Source organism: Rhinolophus sinicus, chromosome 16 (assembly GCF_057876585.1).
Source record: "Rhinolophus sinicus isolate RSI-liver-muscle chromosome 16, RSI-T2T, whole genome shotgun sequence".
Lineage (NCBI taxonomy): Eukaryota > Metazoa > Chordata > Mammalia > Chiroptera > Rhinolophidae > Rhinolophus > Rhinolophus sinicus.
This window is the reverse complement of record NC_142516.1, coordinates 26822713-26845163: the sequence shown is the minus strand read 5'-3', so window position 1 is coordinate 26845163 and position 22451 is coordinate 26822713. Positions and strand designations below refer to the sequence as shown.

General features: G+C 40.6%; 2 protein-coding genes across 2 annotated transcripts in view; both read right to left on the bottom strand.

Moving 5' to 3' along the window:
- GRIN3A (glutamate ionotropic receptor NMDA type subunit 3A) overlaps nt 1-22451 on the bottom strand; it is a 149350-nt gene that overhangs the window by 20190 nt on the left and 106709 nt on the right. The window contains exon 6 of the mRNA XM_019729259.3: nt 17548-17699. Coding sequence (XP_019584818.3) covers nt 17548-17699 — 152 coding nt within the window. The remainder of the gene's footprint in view (nt 1-17547; nt 17700-22451) is intronic.
- Nucleotides 938-1450, bottom strand: PPP3R2 (protein phosphatase 3 regulatory subunit B, beta). The gene has a single exon (XM_019729261.3). The coding sequence runs from the start codon at nt 1448-1450 to the stop codon at nt 938-940; it is 513 nt and encodes a 170-aa protein (XP_019584820.2).

Sequence of the window (22451 nt, the reverse complement as noted above, 5' to 3'; positions counted from 1 at the left end):
CAGGAGCAACACCACTTCAGCATCCTGGGGAGGGTGCTCTGCCACCAGAATCTTCATTGCCGCTGCCTGTGGGAGGAATGACTCTGAATCTGTCCCATTCTGTCCAGCGGGGGTGGGGCTGAGTCTTGGAGGTGAGAGAGCTTTCCAGAAAGTTTCCTGCTCTACTTGGGTAGAAGCCCCCTTAACTGAACTGAACACTAGGGTGGGCAGCCAACCCTGAAAACCCACTGCACTGAGGCTGACGGTTGGCTTGGGCACTTAGTCCAGGCTCAGCAGTTCTTACAAGATCCCTGAGACAAACAGTTTCTTGTGAGGAGTTGGAGCAATGAGACAGCAGGAGCCTGCCTGGATTCCTAACCCTCCTGAGGGATTTCTGGATACATCATGGGGAGTGGGCTGCAGCCTGGAAAAGGGGAAGATGGGTTTTGTTGCCCAGAGAGAGGTGATTAGAAGGTGCTTAGCCAAGAGAAATCTATTTGTCCCTGTTGCTACCTGGGAAGTTAACAATCTGTCAAAAGACACCTGAACACCACAAGTAAATGAAAACTGTTCACCTAACACCTGATTTGAATTGTACATTCCCCCCATATATAAAACCCTGAGAAATAAAGGTAAAGATGTATATTTTCTTCTTTTTGAACTTTGAAAGCTCTTCTTGACTCTTCCCAGTTTGATCTCTGCATCAAAACAAACTAAGACATTTACAAAGGCCATTTCCTTTCTCTCCCCACCAGGTTCCTTGAGGTGTTACCCTGAATCGCTGAGAGAAGAATTAGTAACACTGAGCTGGTCATGAAGTTTGTGTCAGAAAAGGTGGCTTTACAAAGAGAAATACTTCCAAGAAGGTAAGAAAGACAGTTGCTGGGCGTGGTGAGCTGATCTGGAAAGAGCTAAGAGGAAGTAAAAGTGGTGGTTGGGTGGAGCTCTTCGACAAAGCTCACACCGTGACCACCAACTTCTTGTGGATCTCCAGGTCTTCGACCACAGCACTGAATTCCTCGAAGGAGATTCTGCCATCGCCGTCGGTATCCAGGATGATGATGGTTTTGTCCACGAGCTGCTGTAACTGCCAGTCGTGCAGGTTGTCCCCCACCATCATCTTAAGCACCTGGAAGAGCTCCCCGTTGGAAATGTAGCCGTCTTTGTCCATGTCGTAGATGTTGAAAGCAAACCTTAGCTTCTCCTCCTGGTTTCCCTTGACACTGAACTGGGAGGTCCCCACAACGAATTCCTCGAAATCCACTTCTCCGTTGCCGTCCCTGTCGAAGACCTGGATCACTCGCCGCACCAACGGGTTGTGCTGCAACCCGGGCAGGGACAGGAACTCGTCCACGCTCAGCGCACCCGAAGAGTCCAAGTCCAGCTTCTTAAACCTCTTGCCCAACCTTCTAATTTCTTCGCGGTTGAAGTGGGAGCACATACCCTCGGGGTAACTGGTCTCATTTCCCATGGAGGACAACAGACCCCGGCTCGCTGGGTCGGCTTGCAGGCTATGGCCTCAGGGTCGGTGGGTGGGCTCGCGCGGGGTCGGTTGCGCCGTGGGAGGGGTGGGGGCCTGGTGGGGTGGGCCCGCGCTACTGCTACCGCTACCTCGAACTACAGATGCTTGGAGCCGGGGAGGGGAGTGGGTGGGTGGGGAGAGAGGATCGGGAGGAGGAGGGGAGACCCAGCAGGAAGGGGGGAGCTTGCAGGGCAGAGGAGATAGGAAGATTGAAGCGAAGAGGCTGGGAGCACGGCTACCCTCCTCCCTCCCTTCTCTCAACCCCCTGTGGGTTTCTGTTAGAAAACCCCTACCCCCGTTGCTATTATTTTATCTTCTCACTCATTTTTCCTTGCACAACCAACTCCAAGGGGGCAGGGGCTGCATTTATATTACTCACCACAGTACCCCCAGCACAGTGCCTCATGTACAGTATGTGCTTAGTAAACGCAGGTCGATGACCCAGTGGCCTAGGCTTACTTTGCCTAACGTAAGGACTAAATGAAACAACAGAACAGAGCATTGATGTCCTTATGTATTTCCTAAATTCTTTGGCAGGAGAAGCCAGGATTGGCATCCTCCTGGTACAGTGGTCACTGACCTTTTTCAGGACATCAGGTTTGGGGTCTTTGTAAGAGATCCCTCAGATATCACACAGAATTTCTCACATGGATCAGCTATATACTCCTGAGGAATGTACACAGGGCTGGATTTGGGGTATTTTCAAAGAAGACACAGGTCATCCTATTACTTCAGATCCATCACCTCACGCACAGTCCGTATCTTTGTTGGACTGGCACCTGGTGGATGTCTTGTGGAGCCCTTTGGGGAATGGCTGCGACATGCCCAAGTGAAGCCTTTTGAGTGTGTTGAAAGTGATAGTGGCCCCGAGGCTGTCTCACTCTTTCCCCCTTTACTGGATTTGTCATTTTTGTTGGCGCTTAATCTCACACGCCCTCATATTCCTTCCTTAGGAGCACAGCAGTTACTCTAAATATATAAGAAATAAATTTGGTTCAAGGACAATACAGTTCAAAGGGACATGGGGGAACCCTAGGCCACAAAATTGTATGGAACGAAAAAAAAAAACCTCCCTCATTTAAAACAATGTTGGCATGTTCTCCATGCTTTAGTTAAGCCAAAATACCCGTCTAAAGGTAACCGTGCTGAAACTGGCACAAGACCACAGGATACCTAACTTCTAGATGTAGACAGTTTAAGGGGGGAAAGAAATGGTTTGAAGGCCAAAATATTGATGATTGAATTATTATTCTGACTGCCTGAATTAACTAGCTCGGAAAGATTATAGAATAGAAAGAATTTAAAATCGTAAGACTCAGCATCAAATCTTAACTGTCTACTTAGAGCAGTAAGACCTTGGACAAGTTGCTTAATATCACCTTTCCCACCTGTAAAATGGGGCCAGTAATATATTTTGTACAGTTATATGAGGCTTAAAGTTGATATTGGCCAATATGATGAATCATTATCACTATTGTTGTTATGGATTTTATTCCTATTTACAATGTTGGTGGAGATAAGTTCTGTTTTTTATTTTATTTTATTTTTTTTATTACATGACGTTTCAGCATTTTTCTTTTTCTTTTTTTAAAGATTTTATTGGGGAAGGGGAACAGGACTTTATTGGGGAACAGTGTGTACTTCCAGGCCTTTTTTCCAAGTCAAGTTGTTGTCCTTTCAATCTTAGCTGTGGAAGGTGCCGTTCAGCTTCAAGTTGTTGTCCTTTCAGTCTTAGTTGTGGAGGGCGCAGCTCAGTTCAAGGCCCAGTTGCCGTTTTCTAGTTGCAGGGGGCACAGCCCACCATCCCTTGCGGGAGTAGAACCGGGGGTTGAGAGGACACGCTCCAACCAACTGAGCCATCTGGGAGCTCAGTGGCAGCTCAGCGGCAGCTCAGCGGCAGCTCAGCTCAAGGTGCCGTGTTCAATCTTAGTTGCAGGGTGCGGAGCCCACCATCCCTTGCGGGACTTGAGGAGTTAAACCGGCAACCTTGTGGTTGAGAGCCGACTGGCCCATGTGGGAATCAAACCGGCAGCCTTCGGAGTTAGGAGCATGGAGCTCTAACCGCCTGAGCCACCGGGCCGGCCCCGAGATGAATTCTTAAAGAAACAATACTTGGCAGCTTGAGCACTTGAGAGCATGTATGTCCATTTAATGAACACATCTCATATAGTCTTTACACTGTGCCACTCACTGCTCTAAGCACTTTCCCAGCACTACTTTTGGCTCCTCCCATTCAGAATTCTTTGGGATTGATTGCAGACTTTCCATCGCAGGCCTGGGGAATCCAGTGACTGACTTCACTGGCCCATCATGCACTTGTATGCATCCTCACTGACTTTCTCCTGAGTGACACCTTGATGGTCGTCATTTAGAAAGGGGTCTTAGTATGTGTATTCCTCCATGAGGGTATGTTAGTAGGAGGTATCGAGGGGGCAGCTAAGAGAGGATAGGAATTAAATAGACCAGGTCCCAAGGTCCTGTTCTGCTTCTATTAGCGCTGAGCCCTTAGAGAAGCCATGACTCTCCCAGCTGCAGTGTCCTCATTTGTAAAAGCTGATAATTCTACCTGCCTTATCTACTGTGTGTGGTTATTGTAGGAGTGAGATGAGGGAGTGCATATAGAAATGTTATGTAAGAGGAGAAATATTGTCACAAGAGTTAACCAATTTAATGGTTGAACAGACAATACTGGGAAGATGGTACCACTTCTCTGAAATAATTCAAGGGTGCAACCAGAATTGCTTTACTCCTGCCTTATAGAGGATGTAATGCTATACTGGATTGGGAGTTTTAGTCAATGTGAAGTTGAGTTGCTCATTTCATAAACTTTTTAAGTCTTTTTCTTTTAAAAAAAACCTTTTATTTATTTTAGTGTGTTTTTCCAGGACCCATCAGCTCCAAGTCAATCTAGTTGTGGAAGGCATAGCTCACAGTGGCCCACATGGAGATCGAACTGGCAACCTTGTTCAGAGCACCGCCCTCTAATAAACTGAGCTAATACGTCGCCCACATTTCATAAACTTTGTAGTTCAACATTATCATGGGATTCAATGCCATCATTTCCATTTTCTCTGACCATTATTCTTAGTCATTTCTATGGAAAACTGTATTTGTTACTCTTTCCATTTAAAACTGTGCAGGGATCTGGAGAGTAGGACACTCACTGTAGTAAGTAAATTAAAAGGGTTGACAGATTGTTTTGGAACAAATCAGGAGTCTGATGGCACTTCCATTTCAACACGTCATTTTTTTCCTTAACAGTTTTCTGATGAAGAACTCTTGGGATGATCACGTGCAAAAATAACGGACATGGGAAAATAAAACCAAAAGAAATGTAAGTGATGAGACCTGAGGCTCGTATAAGGCTGTTCTGGGAGCTGTATAGGTGATCCTTGACCTCTAGCTGGAAACCCTCCCCTTCCTGTGATGTTGCCAGTCACTGTATTTAACATCTATCTGTATTGAGGTTAGTCACCATGTAGACAGTGGAACCACAGCTCTGAGTTTAAAACCTTTCTTTCTTAAATTTTATTGGGGAATATTGGGGAACAACGTGCTTCTCCAGGGCCTATCAGCTCCAAGTCACTGTCCTCCAATCTAGTTGTGGAGGGTGCAGCTCAGCTCTAAGTCCAGTCACCATTTTCAATCTTTAGTTGCAGGGGGCTCAGCCCACCATCCCATGTGGGAATTGAACCAGCAACCTTGTTGTTGAGAGCTGGCGCTCTAACCAACTGAGCCATCCCGCTGCCCCTAAAACCTTTCTTGAGTATCAGATTTCTCATCTGCAAAGCAGGAATAATATAATAGTGTCATAATGTCATTGTAGGTTTAAGTGGGATTATACCTAAAGTAATAATTTAAAATAGTATCTAAAATAGCAGGCCAGCACACAGTAGGTGCTCAATGCGTTTATATCCTGTCTCCTTTACTTTCCTTTTCCTTCTCCTTTATTGGCTTTTTCTAAAGCAAAAATTTGATTCTGGCTATATGTGTTCTATTTTCTTTAGATGTGACCAACCTGGTTTCAAATTTAAATCCACTTAACAAAAATATATTGAGCATCTCCTCTACGCCAGGACCTGTGCCAGGTAATGCAGTTTTCTGTGGTGAACAAAACACAGTCCCTTGAAAAATATACAGTTTTGCCATTGAGAAAGCTATAGTTTACTAAGAGGTATGGCTTTAAGGATTTATTTGCTCAGTCTTTTATGTTTATCTTGTATATTCAAAAGTATCAAAAGTAATATGCTTGATTTTCTTTGTAATTCTGAGATGGGCAAAGTTACTTGTCTGAGTCACTGTTTGCTCACCTGTAAAATGAGAATACAAATGTTAATTCATAGCATCATTTATAGGATTAAATGGGATAGAACACATAAGAAATAGACTCAATGCTTAGCACATAGTAGGTACTGTTATCATTATTGCTTATTTTAGGCTCATCTGGAAAATTCATATAGACGCATGCGATATATTTAACTATTTATTTTCTCCATAAATATTTATTGAGCATCTAATATGTGGGAGGGATACAATAGTGATCTAAACAGATACTTTCCCAGCTGTCTCTGTCCTCATGGAATTTATGTAGGGAAGATGCACATTGACTACATGCCTATAAATGTTAAAGGAACACCTGTGTTACAGATGAGAGCTTGGAGAGTAGGAATTTGATCCAGTTAGAGAGATTCACAAAACCTTTATTGGGGAAGTGGTGCTTGAGCTGAAATCTCAAGGAGGTGGCAAAGATGTTAACTGGATATGCTGGGCAGGGATGGGTGTTCCAGAAAAAAGGAGCTCCATATGCAAAGGCACTGGGGCAGGAGGAGCACAGTAAGCAGGAAGAACTTAAAGAAGGCCAGTGTGGCTGGAACAGGGAGGTCAAGGGAGAGCGTGGTATTAGATAAAGTGAAGAGACGGTTTGACCATGCCCTAGACACTGAACAAAGGGCAGTGTTTATTCAATCTTTCCATAAAGGACATACTTTATTCAATTGTGTTTCGACATGTAAAGAGTTGAGCACATGTAAGGCATCCAGGGCTCCCCCACAATGCTGCCTTCTCAACCATGTGCTGAGATTCCACCAGCTGTCACAGCTGCATGGGTAGCAATTGTCTTCAGAAGCCTTGAGTACGACAGAGGAAATGTCAGGGCAATTTCTCACATCCTTAGGCTTGGTTAATGCCCTTTGTGAGGAGCAAAAAAAGATGGCTTTTCTGATATTTTGTGACATCTCATACCATAGCCACTAGATGGCAATCTTCACACATTTCCACACTTTGTCTGTTTACTTCAAGCGTAGAATCTATAGGACCTGGAGGCAACTACTTAGCAAAGGGAATAACTAGGGAGGAGTCCTGTTTCCTGTGATCCCCCACGGATTTCAGTGTATGGAAATCTAAAAAAAATGGAAGAAAGACTCTTTTACAATAGTCCTAATCAGTTTGAGCACTGTTCATACCCTTTAGTTGCATCATAAATAACATTCATAAATATTCATGAATTCATTGAATTTTACCAGGGGAAAAGCAAGAACTTTTAACAGTATGTGGTCTTGGGTATAATATGTGCTCAAGCATCTCTCATATATAAAAGAGGAGACCTTTATTCCATGAGATCTGTTTACTTGGTCATTAGCAAGGGTGACAGTGGGGGGAGGAGGGGTACTTGCTGGAATTAGTTTTCATTAGAATTCAAACTTGTCATTTACTGTAATCTGAGAGCAACAGAGAAGCAGCCCTGGCTTTATGATGATATGGAAGGAGGGGAAAAACAAGACTGGAGAATTGTTGGTCTCCAGCCTACTTACACCGCAACTCAACTTGAAATACCATTGACCACATTTAAAGAAAATAGTTAAGTATTGTTTCTTTAAAGATCTGTTTTAAGTGCAGCCTATGGCTTGTATAAGACATCTTCATGATTTCCCACTCAAACCTCAGCTGAGTTGGAAGAAAAGAATAACAGGATACCGTAAGAGCTGGCTAATCCAGCACTTTGCAAAATAGAAAATTCTAGAATCATGTATTACTCAAGTCCTGCAAAAAAAAGTCTTCAGTTGCATAACATATATAAGTAATAAACAAAAAAAAAATTTAGGTTTGAATTCTAAGATGCATGTAATTATAAAAGACTCCTGCTTTTTTGCAGATGGTCCATGAGGAAGGGTGCACCAATTCTAACTTCTTGTATGTGCTTATTATTTACAAAACATTTTTTCTTCTGTGCACATAGCCCTAAACTGAGGGAAGAAAGAGGGAACATTTGTTAAACTAGGTGTTCTCCACAAAGTAGCTCATTAAACGTATTTCTGTTCTTACAAAGCACTCTTATTACCTCCGGTTTGGGGTGAAAATCTGAAGTTTTAGAAGTTGCATGGCTTGCATAGACACACAATGATGGAAACAGGAGTCAAACCCTAGTATGCCCACTTCCAGAGCTGAAGTTTTTTTCAGTTATCCTAGACTGCCTTCCCTATGGAGTCTAGAAAAGACGTCCTTGCTCTTGCAGAGATAATAGGGGGGCTGGCTACAAGTCAGAACACAGGAAAAGTTAAAGGCGTATAATTTTCTCCTGGTTCTCGCTGTGGCTGCATCAGAAGTGGGCCAGGCAAGGTGGCCATCCATAATTTTAGAATCCTCAATGAGGGCACCAATAAGAGGGCACGGAGTCCTGTCCATCCAGCATGGTCATGCGTGGTGTCTCTAGAGGGTGGGGCCAAATTGCATTGCTTATAAATTCATGTTTCAGTGTCTTGCTTATGCTTTAGCTGAGGGTTTGCCCCTCTATGAGGGTTACCTCCTCCAGGAAGCCTTCTCTGATACCTTTTTGCTCTTCTATGAGTGAATCATGAGCTTTCCTGTGTCACTGTTCTACCTTGTCTCTTCTGTTGGCCCTGCGGTGGCGTGTGGAGGGGGTTTGTTCACATGTCTCTCCCTGCCTGTGAGCTCTATATGCATCTCTCCATCATCTGTGTGCACCTGGTACAGGGAGGGCACACAGGAGTTCAGTACATGTTCACTGAGTGATGAATGAATGAATGACTTTGTTTGGTAGCAGAGTAAAAGGTGAGGGTTTTCTGAGACTGGTCTCCCTTTCTTCAGTGCAATTCCACGCCACATCGTAAAAGGACACAGGAACAGCTTTGTGCTTCTTCAGGTTTCCAGAAAGCACTACGTGGATAGGGTGCATCTGACCTTATGCCTGGCTTAAATATTAAACTTAATTACTTAGGCTATTCCAAGGGAAGCACTCAGCTGTCAAGATGGCTCTCCACATACACGGGTTTTCAATTTAAAGCAATCTACAGTCATTAACTTTCCTTGCCTCACCATAAGTTTCATCAGATTGAACAGCAGTGACATTTTAAATTGAAAAAAGGAAAGGATCGGGATGAGAGGGGGCAGGAAGATGTTGAGATGTGACCCGTTGTCAAGAGCAGAAAAGACTGCGTTAAAACTCACCCATCCCCCACCCCCTTTGGGTTTTAAAACATAAACTGGACAGAAAATTGACCAGCATTGAAGCTTCTTGATGTGGCTTGTGTGATCTCTTTGGATTTCAATGTATAGTTGACTAACCCTTCCTTACTCCCCCTGCCAAAAAAATAATTAACAGAGGGAAGAATGGATCTGCCATGAGAAAACTCTTGTTTTCTCAGTGAACAAATATTAACAGGTTTCATACTAGATGCCCATTTTGATGGATTGGGGCCGTGGTCAGGATGAAGAGCCCTGACTAGAGGCCAGTTTGTTCACTGTCCTTTTCTGTGTCCTAGGATCAATATCTTTAGCTAGTTAGGTCAGGATCCTCTCAATGAACCTGCTTGAGAAACCACAGCACTCTCTAAGCTGGACATGCGGCAGGGCTCAATCTTAAGGTGAGGAAGTAAGCTGAAGTAATTTGCCGAAGGTCACTCAGTTGGTACATGACAGGGTAGGGATGAATATTATAACTACCATCCATTCAGCACCTACTATGTGTACAGCACTTTTACTTACATTGTCTCTGTTCCTTACGCCATGTCAGAAACCTCAAATATTGCTCTCTTTATTTTGCCGGGAAGGAAACTCAGAGAGGTTAAGTAATTTATATTCATGGTGTTTTCATGTACCTTTTTGATGTGGATATTTTGACACCATGGTAATTTTTACATTTGTATCTCTACAGTGCTCCTAGAAATGAACCATTTAAACTTCAGCTTTTGAAAATTACCTAATAATGAACTTAACATACATCTTTGCTTCATCCTTGCCCTGTGCGCCATCCCTTACTGGATGAAGTTCGGGACTGGGAAAGGCAAAGATGGGAAGGGTCAAGAGTGGATTAAAAGTCAGGTTGGGTTTGACAGCTAGGAAAGGGGTGAGGTCAAGGATAAAGTAAGTTCAGGGATGGGATGAAGGTGGAGTTGAGGATGAGTTTAGGGATGGAATGGGGCAAAGTTTCCTATTGTGTACTTCCCTTGGTGATAAAAAAAAAACAAAAAAAACAAAAACAAGAAAACACTGAAAAGTGTAATGATATCCTTTTAGACCGTATCAAAATTTACTTCTCCTATTCTCTACCCAATGTAATAGAGCTCTCTGGATCCCTGAGATAGAGTTCCTTTCATAGCAACATTTGATCTCTTGCTTAGTGAGTGTTTGTTTCTCTCGCCACTCAATAACAATGTGAGGCCCCTGAATTCAGAGACAGAAAACCATGTAATAACACAACAAGATATGAATTAAACTGGGGCTCAGAGGGGTTAAGTAATTTCCCCAAGGAAATAAAGCTGCCTCCTCACAGTAATGGTAGCCAGGGTGGTCTGATTCCCAAGACCAGGGTCATTCAGTGAGGCTGGTTGTACTTCTCTCTCCTTCCTGACCTGCGCTAGGCATGGTCTCTCTCCTGCATGCTGGACCTCTGTCTGCGGGTGCAGAAGCTGCACATTCTCAGGTGGTCAGGCTGTGGGCACTTTCCTCTAGCTGGCTCCAGCCTCACCTTCATTTACCATGAGGGGCCATGCAGAACATTCTGTTGCTTTTCCAGATGCACTCTCCACCTTTCTCCATTCTGCTTTGTGCCCTGGGAAGTTCCTTTATGGATCCCATCAATGGCTTCCTTGACCTAAGGCTGTGGTGGAAGCTGGGAAGGCAGGAGGAGACTGAGCTGGTCAGGTTTTTATTCCCTGGCTCTCTCTCAGCCAGGTCACTGTGGGTTGTCCCTAACCAAAGGCTATGGCTCCTGTTAGAAAGCCCTTGCTTGTTTCCCGCTGGGTTTTAGGAATGGTGCTCTCCATTTTTTCCTTCGAGCCTAGGTGTGGTAATGGCTCTTTCACTTTACCTGCCCTGGGAGACTGTACTATTTTTGTTGGTTTCCTTAAACCATATTTTTTGCAAATAGTTTCTTGAGAATTCTCCTCAGACTACTTGAGTGTGCTATCTATTCCCTGCCAAGACCACTGTTTACTCTTCTTGACTATTTTCAATTGGTTAAAAGGTGCCTTATTCAATCCATTATTTAGACTTTCAAAAAGAGGTATCACCATATATCTTAATAATTCCTTGAAGAATTTTGGAGGTTTGCTAAACTGTAATCTGCTGCCTTCCTTTTCCTGATTTGTGAATAACAGATTTCACAGAATTGTCCTGGAGTTTTTCATTTCACTCAGTGATTTGAAAAAAAAAAACACATTAATTTTTTTTTTTTTTTGAGTCAAAGGAAATGAAGGAAATTTAAAGCCTGCCATACATTTTCCCCAGTGGAATTGATTGATCTAGAATGAGTCTATTGTGGGCAGAGGCACAGTTGTCCTGGGAGGATCATGGAAACATCTGAGGTCAATTTAAAATTCCTCTCTGAAAATTGCTGGAGTCTAGTCTGCAGAATTGCCCTGCAATTTCCTGGGTGACTCTGGGGAGCAGATAAAGCCCTGGAATTCAAACAAAATGAGTTTATCCTCCAGAGAAACCTACAGCTAGACAGTTCTGAGGTAGCCAACAGATGAGAGGTGAATAGATCAAGGTTCTCACAGGGGACCAAGTATTAATGGCCAACTGCCAAAAATAGGGGTGGGGGGGGAAGCATCTTTCACATTTTCCTTAGCCAAAATAGAATCCTTTTTTTGGTGTGAAACAATGTTAATTACTCTGTGGCAACAGACATAGATATGGACTGTACCTGGCAATTGGGAAGTAGGGTCAGAAATAAACAGAAGACCGTTTTCCTCAGACGAACTGGTTGGGTGGGGGTACCCTCTAGAATATACCTGCTTCTGTTGCATTGTGCCCCGCACCCCTGCCCTGGGGGGAGGGGAAGGAGGTGGGACATAGTCATTAAACAACCATTTTATTTATTCTTCACAAGAGCCACTGAGGAGCTGAAGAAGCTGTGGCTGAGGCAGGTTAGTAACTTGCCCAAGGTAAGTTGATGGTAGAGGCAGGCTTCTAATACTGCTCGTCTGATTTCAAAGCCAGTCCTGTTTCTCTGCGCTAACACAGCCCAGTAATGCATGATATTTGAAGCAAAAGGAATGGCAAACAAAGCATTAACAGGCATGCTTCCTTCTTCGGACTTATTCCGAGAGAAAACCAAAAAAAAAAAAAAAAAAAAGGGGGGGGTGCAGATGAAGACTCATGGATTGATCAAAGGAAGATCCAGCAGTCAGAGGGTCTTCACAGAGGAAACGAGGTTCAGCCAATGAGCTAAAGTTTGGTTTCATTTAATTCCATTCTACCTTTAGGTTCTGTGAGGGTGACATCCTGAAATTCTGACTTCGGCTCTTCAAGACAAATGTGCCAGTCAGTGCACAAGGATGTGTGCTGCTGTTTAAATGCACCCAGGTGAGCATCACTGTAAAGCAGTTTGCTACTGCTGAGGCCAGGATCCACCACAGTGCAGACCACCATCCCTGAAGAAGAATGGCTCCAGGTGTGTTCATAACATTCCCTGAGGCTGGGGCGTGGCCCTCCTATCTCTACATACATGATGTTATCAGAATCATCTTTTATTTCTGTCTCTGAAGTTCCAATTAGGGATGTACCTCTTCTCCATTCTCCTCATTCTTATACTTCTCTCCCCTGTCTAAATTCAGCTGACCTGGAAAGTGGGGCCTGGGTTACCTTAACAACCATAACTTGATGGTCATGCAGAAACCGAGGCTCAGAATGGCCAAGTAACATGTCCAGCATCACATAACTGGTAGAGTTCAAACCTAGAACTGTCTCCAAAGCCCATACTTTCAAACAGGCTATATTGTCAAGGATAGTGAATATTCATGTCTCAGGATGCTATAAAAGGAAACCAGAGTCACTGTAGTAAAGCTGGGAGGGCCCTTGTAGATGATTAAATCCAAATACCTCATTGTATAGATTGGAGGTGGGCAGGATGAGAGAGGAAGCAACTTTCCCATTCACAGAGTGGGTGCAGAAGAAGTAGTTGGTTGCCTATTCAGTGTCCATTCTCCTGCCTTCTCCTTCCTGAGGGAATCCTGCCTTTGTTTAGGTCTTCACCCTTCTCTATGGGAGCTTATGTTTCAAGAGAAGCTGTCCCAGTCCTAGGGGTTGAGTCATGATTGGTCTAGGTACCATTCCTTTCACCATTGATTGGCTTAGACTTGGGCAGATGACACAATTTTGACCAATGAAATATGACAAAGTCCACTGGAGGGCTTCTGGGAAGGTTTCCTAACTTCTAAAAAGGGTCACAAGAAGACACCTGAAGATATCTATAAACCCCAGGAAATGATGGAGCGAGAGGCAGTATTAATACTTCTATTATTTACTATTTACGGCGCCAGGTTTCTTACTAGGTATTTTCATAAATGATCTTTTATTCTCAGAACAATATGGCAAGGCAGGTTTTATCATATCCATTCACAGAAGAGGACACTCAGACTCAAGAGTAGGTAAGTCATTCAGCTATTGGAGGAGCCAGGATGAAAATCCAAAACTGCACAGCTTCAAATTTATCATGCTTTGTGTTATATATTTTCACATTTGAATAAATAGAGTTATGTTAGTGGTTGTGTTAGTCTCCAAAAGTATATTCTCCTCTGTGTGCCCTAGTGGAGTTAGGTTCTGAGTCTGAAGAGGAGTGCCCTCAGGAGCTTGTCCTAGGAGTCAGATGGTCCCTTCAGCTGACATCTAAGTCTGATGGTCTTCTGAAATGGCAGTGGCCTAGAAGTGTGCCTGTAGTCAGGGAGGTACAAATTATTCTGTATTGCTGGCTTTGGGGACATAACTGGGAGTCTCCTTTTTTCTTGTCTCATATCTTGCTGTCAACTATGAATCACTTGGAGATTTTTGACTTGAGTTAACCATGGTCACAACAAACGGTAGAAAACACCCAGTGATTGTTGCTTTGCACAGTTCTAGCAATTGGTGTGTTTGCTTTCTTGGCCGAATTAACTCAGCTGACCTGTGTAAGAGTATTTCTTTTAGGAAAAGCCATGAGAATATTTCCAAATAAAGATAAAAATGCCTGCCTTATGGGTTTGTAGTGAGATCTAATGAGTTAATGTCGCTAGTATAGTTTCTGTCATATGGTAAGAAACAGAATGTTAATTCTCTAAGTCCCCATTTTCCTCTTTGTTTCCTTCAAATCTTTGCTCAATGATCATCTTCTTTTTTATTTTTTAAAGATTTTTATTAAAATATAGCTCATGTACAATATTATATTAGTTTCGGGGGTACTCCATAGTTATTCAACATTTATATACCTAAAGAAGTGATCACCATGATAAATCCAGCAAACATCTGACATGCTATCATTATTGACTACTACTATATTACCTATGCTGTACATTTCATGCCCATAACGTATTTGTTTTATACCCAGAAATTTGAATCTCTTATTCTCCTTCACCTTTTCCCCACCTTTTAAAAAATTTTCAATTACAGTTGATGTTAAATATAATTTTATATTAATTTCAGGTGTACAGTGATCATCTTCTCCACGAGGACTTCCATGACTGCTGTCATCATCCTTATCCTTCTTCTCATCTTGTAAGTACTATCTAATTTACTTATGTAGTATGGCTATTGTGTATTGTCTCCTCCTGCTACAATACAAACTCTTCAAAGACAGACACCTCTGTCTCTTTTGTTCAATGGTGTATCCGAAGTATCTAGGACAGTGTCTGGAACCATAGTGGGTACTTGGTAAATCCTGTTGGACAAGACACGTCCATGCTTCCAGGTGCTCTAAGTTCTCTGAAGCAGAGGATATGAATTACATGTTTAGTGCATCCCATTCCATTGAGTCTCATCTAACATCATGCTCTCAACTTCTATGAAGCACCAATACAAGAATTAGCCACAGAAGAAATATTTTTACATCTTGAAAACATTGCCAATTCTGTTATTCAAGGCCATTTTATTAAAAAAAGAATTATTTTAGATTTTAGTACTAAAGACAGAGTAACTTCCTTCTCTTTTTCTGATTAAAAAGCTTTCCAACTCACCTTATATTTATTTTTGTCATGGCTGCCATGAAGATTAGAGGTAAATTTAAGGCCAGTCAAGGGCATTGATTGGCTTGCCTCTGTTTCTAGTTGTAGTTATTTACTTTTGTTTTATAGGTTTTTGGTTTCTGATTTAGGGAAAACACACTTCTGTTATTTAAGTAAAATCAATATCTATCTATCATCTATCTATCTATCTATCTATCTATCTATCTATCTATCTATCTATCTATCTATCTATCTATCAATCATCTATCTATCTATCTATCATCTACCTGTATTAGGTTCCTAAAACTTCTGTAACAAATTATGACTAACTGGGTGGCTTAAAACAACAGAAAATTTTTCTCTCACATCTCAAAGTCAAAAGCATGAAATCAAGGTGTCAGCAGAGTTGATTCCTTCTGAAGACTCTGAGGCAGAATCTGTTGCACGATTTTCTTTTAGCTTCCAATGGTTGCTGCCAATCCTTAGCATTTCTTGGCTTGTAGCTGCATTACTCCAGCCCCGCCTATGTCATTACATGGGCTTCTTCCCTCAACGTCTCTACACATGGCCTTTTTATAAGGACACCAGTCCCTAATCCATTGTGGCCTCATCTTAAATAATTACCTCTGAAAAGACTATTTCCAAATAAGGTCACGTTCTGAAGTTCTGGGTAGACATGAATTTTGTGGTGAACACTATTCAGACCAGTACACTACTAATATTGTTCTTGCCTTATGTTCTTACCTTCTGCTTCCCAACTTCTTCTCAGGTATGTTCTCCAGTTTCTCTGACTCATTTATGCCACAATTACTTACTAGGTTCCTACTCTGTACCAGGCATTGAGAACATGCTAGTAAACAAAGTCTTTACCCCCAGAAGTCTTACAGTCTGATGAAGGAGAAATACACTAACAAATAATAATCTGATTGAATATATGTTGACAAATAGAAAAAATTATAAATTACGATAAGTGCTATGAAATAATGTGAGATATAAGATTTTAAAGGGAGATATGATTCAGATTGGATCAAGGACAATGACAGACTCTGAAGAAAGGTGATTTCAGCTGGGAGTTTATCAGGAGAAGGCATTAGCTGGGTAAGTGTCAGGGAAAGAGTATTTGAAGAGGAGGAAGCAATAGTGTATGCAGATACCCCGAAGGCAGGGAAGCCACTGGGTTATATCTATGTAAAATGACCATTATGGTGGGGCTGTAATGAGACAGGAGGAAAGTGTCATGAGATGAGGCTGGAGAAGTAGGCAGGGTCACGTCCCACAGGGCACTGTAGACCATGTTCAGTATTTCAGATTATGCCCTAATTAACATGGGAGGCCATTGCAGGCTTCGAAGAAGAAGAGGGATCAACCATGCAGAAAACAAAGAAAGGCAGGGATGAAAACAGAGAGACCAGTTAGAAGACTTTTACAGTGGTCCAGGTGAGGGATAATGGCTTGGACTAAAGCGATGACAGTGGAGATGGCAATAAATGGGCATATTTGGGACATATTTTATAGAATGAAAATATACGGCTTAGTGATAGATGTAGAAGGTGAGACACGGGAGGCATTAAGGATTCCTGCCAGTTTCTGGAATGAGTAACTGGATGAACAGTGGTGCCATTACCAACATGGGAAGCACAAGAGGAAGAGTAGATTTAGGAGGGAAGATCAAGAGTTTGGTTTTTGACAAGTTAAATGTGAGATGTCTGTGGGATATTGAAGTGGAGATGTCAAATAGGAAATTAGATATATGGTTCTGGAACTCAGGAGAAGAGTCTGTGTTGAAATACGTATTTGGGAATTGCTGGCAAATATAAGCTATTTGAAGCCATTATTGTTGGCTTTAGGTGTTTTTCTTTTAAATGTCAGGCTGACCTTGTACTGGTTTATTTGGCTTCTCTTTTAAATACCCAGGCTCTGTGGCTTTGTTGTACCTTTTAGTCTCCTATCTTAATCATCTGATTTTTGGCTCACTTTGCAGGTTTCTTTATAATTGCATCGTAAAGGCAGAGCATTGCAACAGAAAGAAGTAGATTCTAACTATTTGTGCACCTTGACAAATCACTTAGGATCTCTAGGTATTAGTTTCCCATCTGTAAAAGAAGGGAATTGGTTGTTTTCAGTTAAAACAAAAACAAAACAAACTATGATTCTGTAATCTAAGAATTATAGGTTAAATTATTTCTACTTTTCTAAACTCACAAAGGATTCATCACTGGACCCCTGGAAGTTAGCTCTGATTAGAACTTGAAGGATATTTAAAGTCTACATCATGACCAGCACTGTAAATGCCATTTTCAGATGCTATTGCTATAATTCAGAACAGCATTTCTTCTGCACTTCTGGATAGAGCACACAAGGGGAAAGTAGAAATCCAGACATTTACTCATCAACATAGCATCACCTTTAAATCCAAGACAAACACATCTCACTACAAATTCTTATAGGAAGGAGCACTGTTCGAATGAAATTAGGAGTAATCCAAATATCACGGTGAGTGCTAGTGGATGCAATAGTTTGGATTATTGAGCACAAGGCACAGAGAACAGCACTTCCTCATAGTCTTCAAGGTAAAGCCAAACAGTGTCAATGTCATCAGCGGTTTTCCCTTACCTCAGTGACAGCAAAACTTCTCTTGCCACAGGGAACCACTTTGTACCACTTGTCATGCAGCACATCCATAAACCCATGTGACTTGTATTGACTGATCAGCTCGGATATATTGGAGGTCAGTGGAGAGTTGGGTGGGAGACCAATGCCGTATCCTAGGAGAAAAATACCATCTCAGATGAGTTTTTCACCTGCGAGTTTCTTAACAGGTTGCTGCAATGACTTGTGTGATATTTCCAGCCGGCCCGGTAACAAAGGTATGGTGAACTGTCACTGTCTTGCCTTCAAGGACTCAAATATATCCAAGCTATGATTATCTTAGGTCTGCTGCCTCTCTGAGTAGATGAGTCTGGAAAGGAGAGGAATGGGCTGTGCATAGTATACAACTGACACATTGTATTCCAAGGCCTTCTGCCCTTCCTTTCAAGATATTTCTTAGACGCCATCTTTGAGGTCTTTATCAGGGCCAGGATTCCTTATCCTCCTCTCCTAGAACCCCTCTTCTGGACCTTAAATACACAAAAGTGGGCTAATCATCATCTTTGGTTCATGACATATTCTCATCATTGGTCATGCATGACACACATATGCTTTTATTTTGTTTATTCTAACAAATATAATAAGACCATCTGAGCATATAATATAGCATGAGAACTAAAATATCAGCAAAGAACTTGTAATGATTTACTTCAATTATCAAAGAAAAAATAAATGAGTCTGGTAATACCAAGTGTTAGAGAAGACGTGGCTCAGTGAGATCACTTATATATTGCTGCCGTCATGCAAATGGTATAACCACTTGGGAAAGAGTCTGCTATTATTTCGTATAGTTGAACATTTATATCCTCTAAGACCAGTAATTCTAAGCACATTCCCAAAGAATTCTTCCACAAGCACACAAGGAGATATATACGAGAATATTCTTAGAGCCACTCTTCATAATAGCAAAAATTGGAAACAACCCAAATGTTTTTTGACAAGAGAATGGGTAAGTAAATTGTGGAATATTTACACAATTGGAATATTATATGGTGTGAAATATATGAACTAGAAGTACATAGCAATAATATGGATGACTTTTAGCAATATATTGAGTGAAAAAGGTCAGTCCCAGAAGATTACAGCATGAATCCATTGTGTAATATTGTAATATAAAAACATTAAAAACAAAACAATGTATTTTTAGGAATTCATATGTATGTGATTAAAGTATATTTAGAAAAAAATCAAGGAAACGATAAAGCAAAACTCCAGGATAGTAGTTACTCAAGACAAGCGTCAGGAGGAACATAAAGGTGGATGTAATTTGTTGTCAGTTTTATTAATGAGCTTGGATCCTATATCCTCACTCTGTGTGGCTTTATTTGCTTTCCAAACTGTTACTACGTTGTTAATCTCTTTGATGAGCCATGTGAAAGAGCTAATTACCTACATTTTATCTTTAGCTATTGGATAGCAGAGTAAAAAAAAAGATGTTTTGCCCTCAAGATGATTGAGAAAGATAAATAAAAAATACAGTCACTTCCTTTTTTACAGAGGAAAACTAAAGGGCTGTCACAATTACAAAGATATTTACTGAAAACAAATACCTGATATAATTATTGTATCTTACAATTTATTTCCAAGGACATTAGTTTTTGTTCCTTTCTTATTGCAGATACATAAATTACAGAAATCCTTCTTTAAAAAAAGATGAGGCCTGAGATGTGTGTATAACCAATAAAAGAATTCCTTCATAAATAATTCAGAAAAAATTTTTTGAGTTTTAAAGAGCTGTATGTTTTCTTTTCCCTGATAATTTTGTTTGTTCCATAATAATGGCAAGTCAAAGAAATTATGACAATGTCAAGAGCATGATTAGAATTTTTCATATAAAAAGCTATGTTGAGTGCCTATTTTGTGCCTAATAGTTTTGGTTTGAAAGGCAAGACTGACAACAAAAGGCTTTACATGGGCAGCCTGTTCTTTTCCTGATGTTATCATTAAATAACATTTTTTGTAATGAGTAACTATAAGGAAGAAAGCAGTTTTCTTTAGAAATATTGATTATAACGAATGCTATTGACAGTTCACCTGCACATACATTCATTCAGTACTTATTTACGTGCCAGGCTCAATTCTAGGCACGTGTACAATAATATTCACTGACTTACTGATTAACTCAACACATTCATTCACTCATTCATTCATTCTTTCAACAAATACACTGAGTGAATAGGCACTGTGTTCAGTGGTGGGGATTTAGCAGTGAGCAAGGAAGATACAGTTGCTGTTGTTGCCGTGTGTTCACTCTATTAGGAAGACAGATATTAAACAATGCAGTGCACAATTATTTCATTACAATGAGATAAGTGCCATGAGGGAGAAGAACCTGGGCATATGCGAACAGATAGTAGGAGGACTTGGAACTATGTGGTGGAAATGGGTTGATGGTCAGGATCATTAGGTCAGGTTTTCTCAATGTTGTTATATTTTTTTACAATACAACACAAACTATTGTATTGTGAAATATTGTAAAAGCTACAATAATACTCAGCCCCTGAAACAACAGTTTTCAACAACAACAAAAACAGTAACTTCTAATATTTATCAAGGGCTATATACCAAGTCCTGCTGTATAATAACTTTTTACATACCTTAGCCCATTTTGTAGATCATGCATTAGACCAAGACTGTGTACTAGATTGTGGCCTACAGTTCACTTAAGTCGCTCTGGGATTCTAATAATAAGAGTTAGTCATACTGAGCCCTACTGTGTGCCAGACACTATTCCATGTGTGTCTAATCCCTATATGAACCCATGTAGAATTAAGTATCACAGTGTTAAAGACTGAATAAGGAAACTACCCACGGTCACACAGCTCAAAGTTGGCAAAGCTAGCATTTGAAAGTAGGTCTGAAAAAAAAAAAAAAAAGAAAGAAAGTAGGTCTGTTTGAGTCTAAAACAAATGCTCTTTCCACTGTATCTAGTGTAGCATGTGACCAAGTCAAGGGGATACTTGACTTAGGTTCACCCCTGCATTGCAGGCCCTAGTACTATAGTCATATGGATGTAATCCTCCCAAACCAGGCAATTAAGTGAAAAAAACACAATCATCTAAACTGGTGGCTTGTGTTCAGCAGCAGACACAAATATGTATTATTCATGGGTAGGTTGTGTTTATACAACTTTTCATTAAGTTGTATAAATATAGTGTAAGTACAGCCCTAACTGTATACACACACATACCATGTGTATATGAAGAAATTAACGAGCAAGGATGTTCCCTAACTATATTGTTCCTCCTAAAAATCCTCTTAAATTATTTCAGCCCACATTAGTGTAATAACGGCAGACTTGTTTTCATTTTTCACTTGATAGGCATTTGTTGCTCACTGATTCATCTATTCACTAATTCCACAAACATGTATTAAATGCTTATTCTGTATCAGACACCTGCCAAGTGCCATGGAGATTACCAAGTTAAATCAAACTCCAATTTTATCCATAAGAAGCTCACAGTCGCACGGGGGAGATGAGACATCCATAAATAACCACACAGCATGGTGGGAAGTTACAGGACTTTCCTTGGGATAAAAGATAGGTGAGGCATAAATTCAATAAAAGTAAAAATATAATGATTAGGATGCAATGAGGAGGATGGCTAAAACTCTGTGGATTTCAGAGGAATGACAGATTGCTACCGGATAAGAGGATGAGAGAAGACACCTTAGATTGATTCTTGCGAGTGGTATTTTGGGCAGATAAGACAAAAATACATGATAAGAAAGTTTAAAAATCTGAAATTAATACTTATGAAAAAATCTACATATTCTAAGAATAGAATTTTGGCACTACAACAAAAGTATTAAAATTGCCTTAGGGAAAAAGCTATGTTGAAGTTGCAGGAACATTTATAAAAAAATTGCTACATAGGAAATAATAAATATTAAATCACTCCACTCCATCATGTCAACTTCAATTTGTAATTGACTGCTAAAAATAGATTACTGTCCTTTTTAATTTTCTATTTTAATGCATATATCGAGTATTGACATTTTAATGATTTTTAGCATTAAATTATTAATGCTAATGAAAATAATCATTAGCTAATGAAAATAAACTATGCATGTGTAACAAAGGGAGAAATAAAAAAATTATGTGGCGATGAGAATAGGTATTTGTTAAAAAACATAAAAATACATTTTACTCAAATATAAAATAGTAAATCCTTGAAGCTTTCATTTCTATCCGTCTCTTTATCAGTTGCTTTTCAAATTTGATTGTGTTCATTGGTCAAAGAATTCTTATTTTTAAATTGCTGACTCAACTTAGCAGCCTGAGTTGCTTTCATTATCATTAGAAACATGGCTCTGCAATAAAGACGAGGGTGACTATTCTGTGGTTGATGGATGAAGCAGAATGGAATCCTTCAACCCTAAAGATGGAGGCATCAGGCACCCTGGAAATTGGATACAGCTTAATAGCCCAAGAGAACAATTTTCAGAATAGAATCCTGATCTTTTCCCCATGGATAAATCAGCTTTACTCAGCCAAGAGTGGTGGAAATATATTTTGGCCAGCAAATATATAGTTAGAAATTCATAGACTAAAAAGCTTCCTAAAGAGTGGTTGGAAAATAGATATTTTGAAAATAAGATCTCAGGTAGCATTAAAAAAGTCTTCAAGAAGAAAGACTAATTCAGTTTTGCAGCCTGTCCTTGGCATACCATATGTAGCTGCTCTGGGGCAATGGTTAAGAACATATTGTAATAGTCCTGACTATAAAGGAGACATTAAAAATGGGTTTCCGTTACCTCCAGCACATCAAAATATAGAGAGAAGTGTGTGGGAGGAACTGAGCTATATGAAGGCTGTCTATCCTGGGATACTTTTATAGTGAATTGGTCTCAATCTATTAAATCAA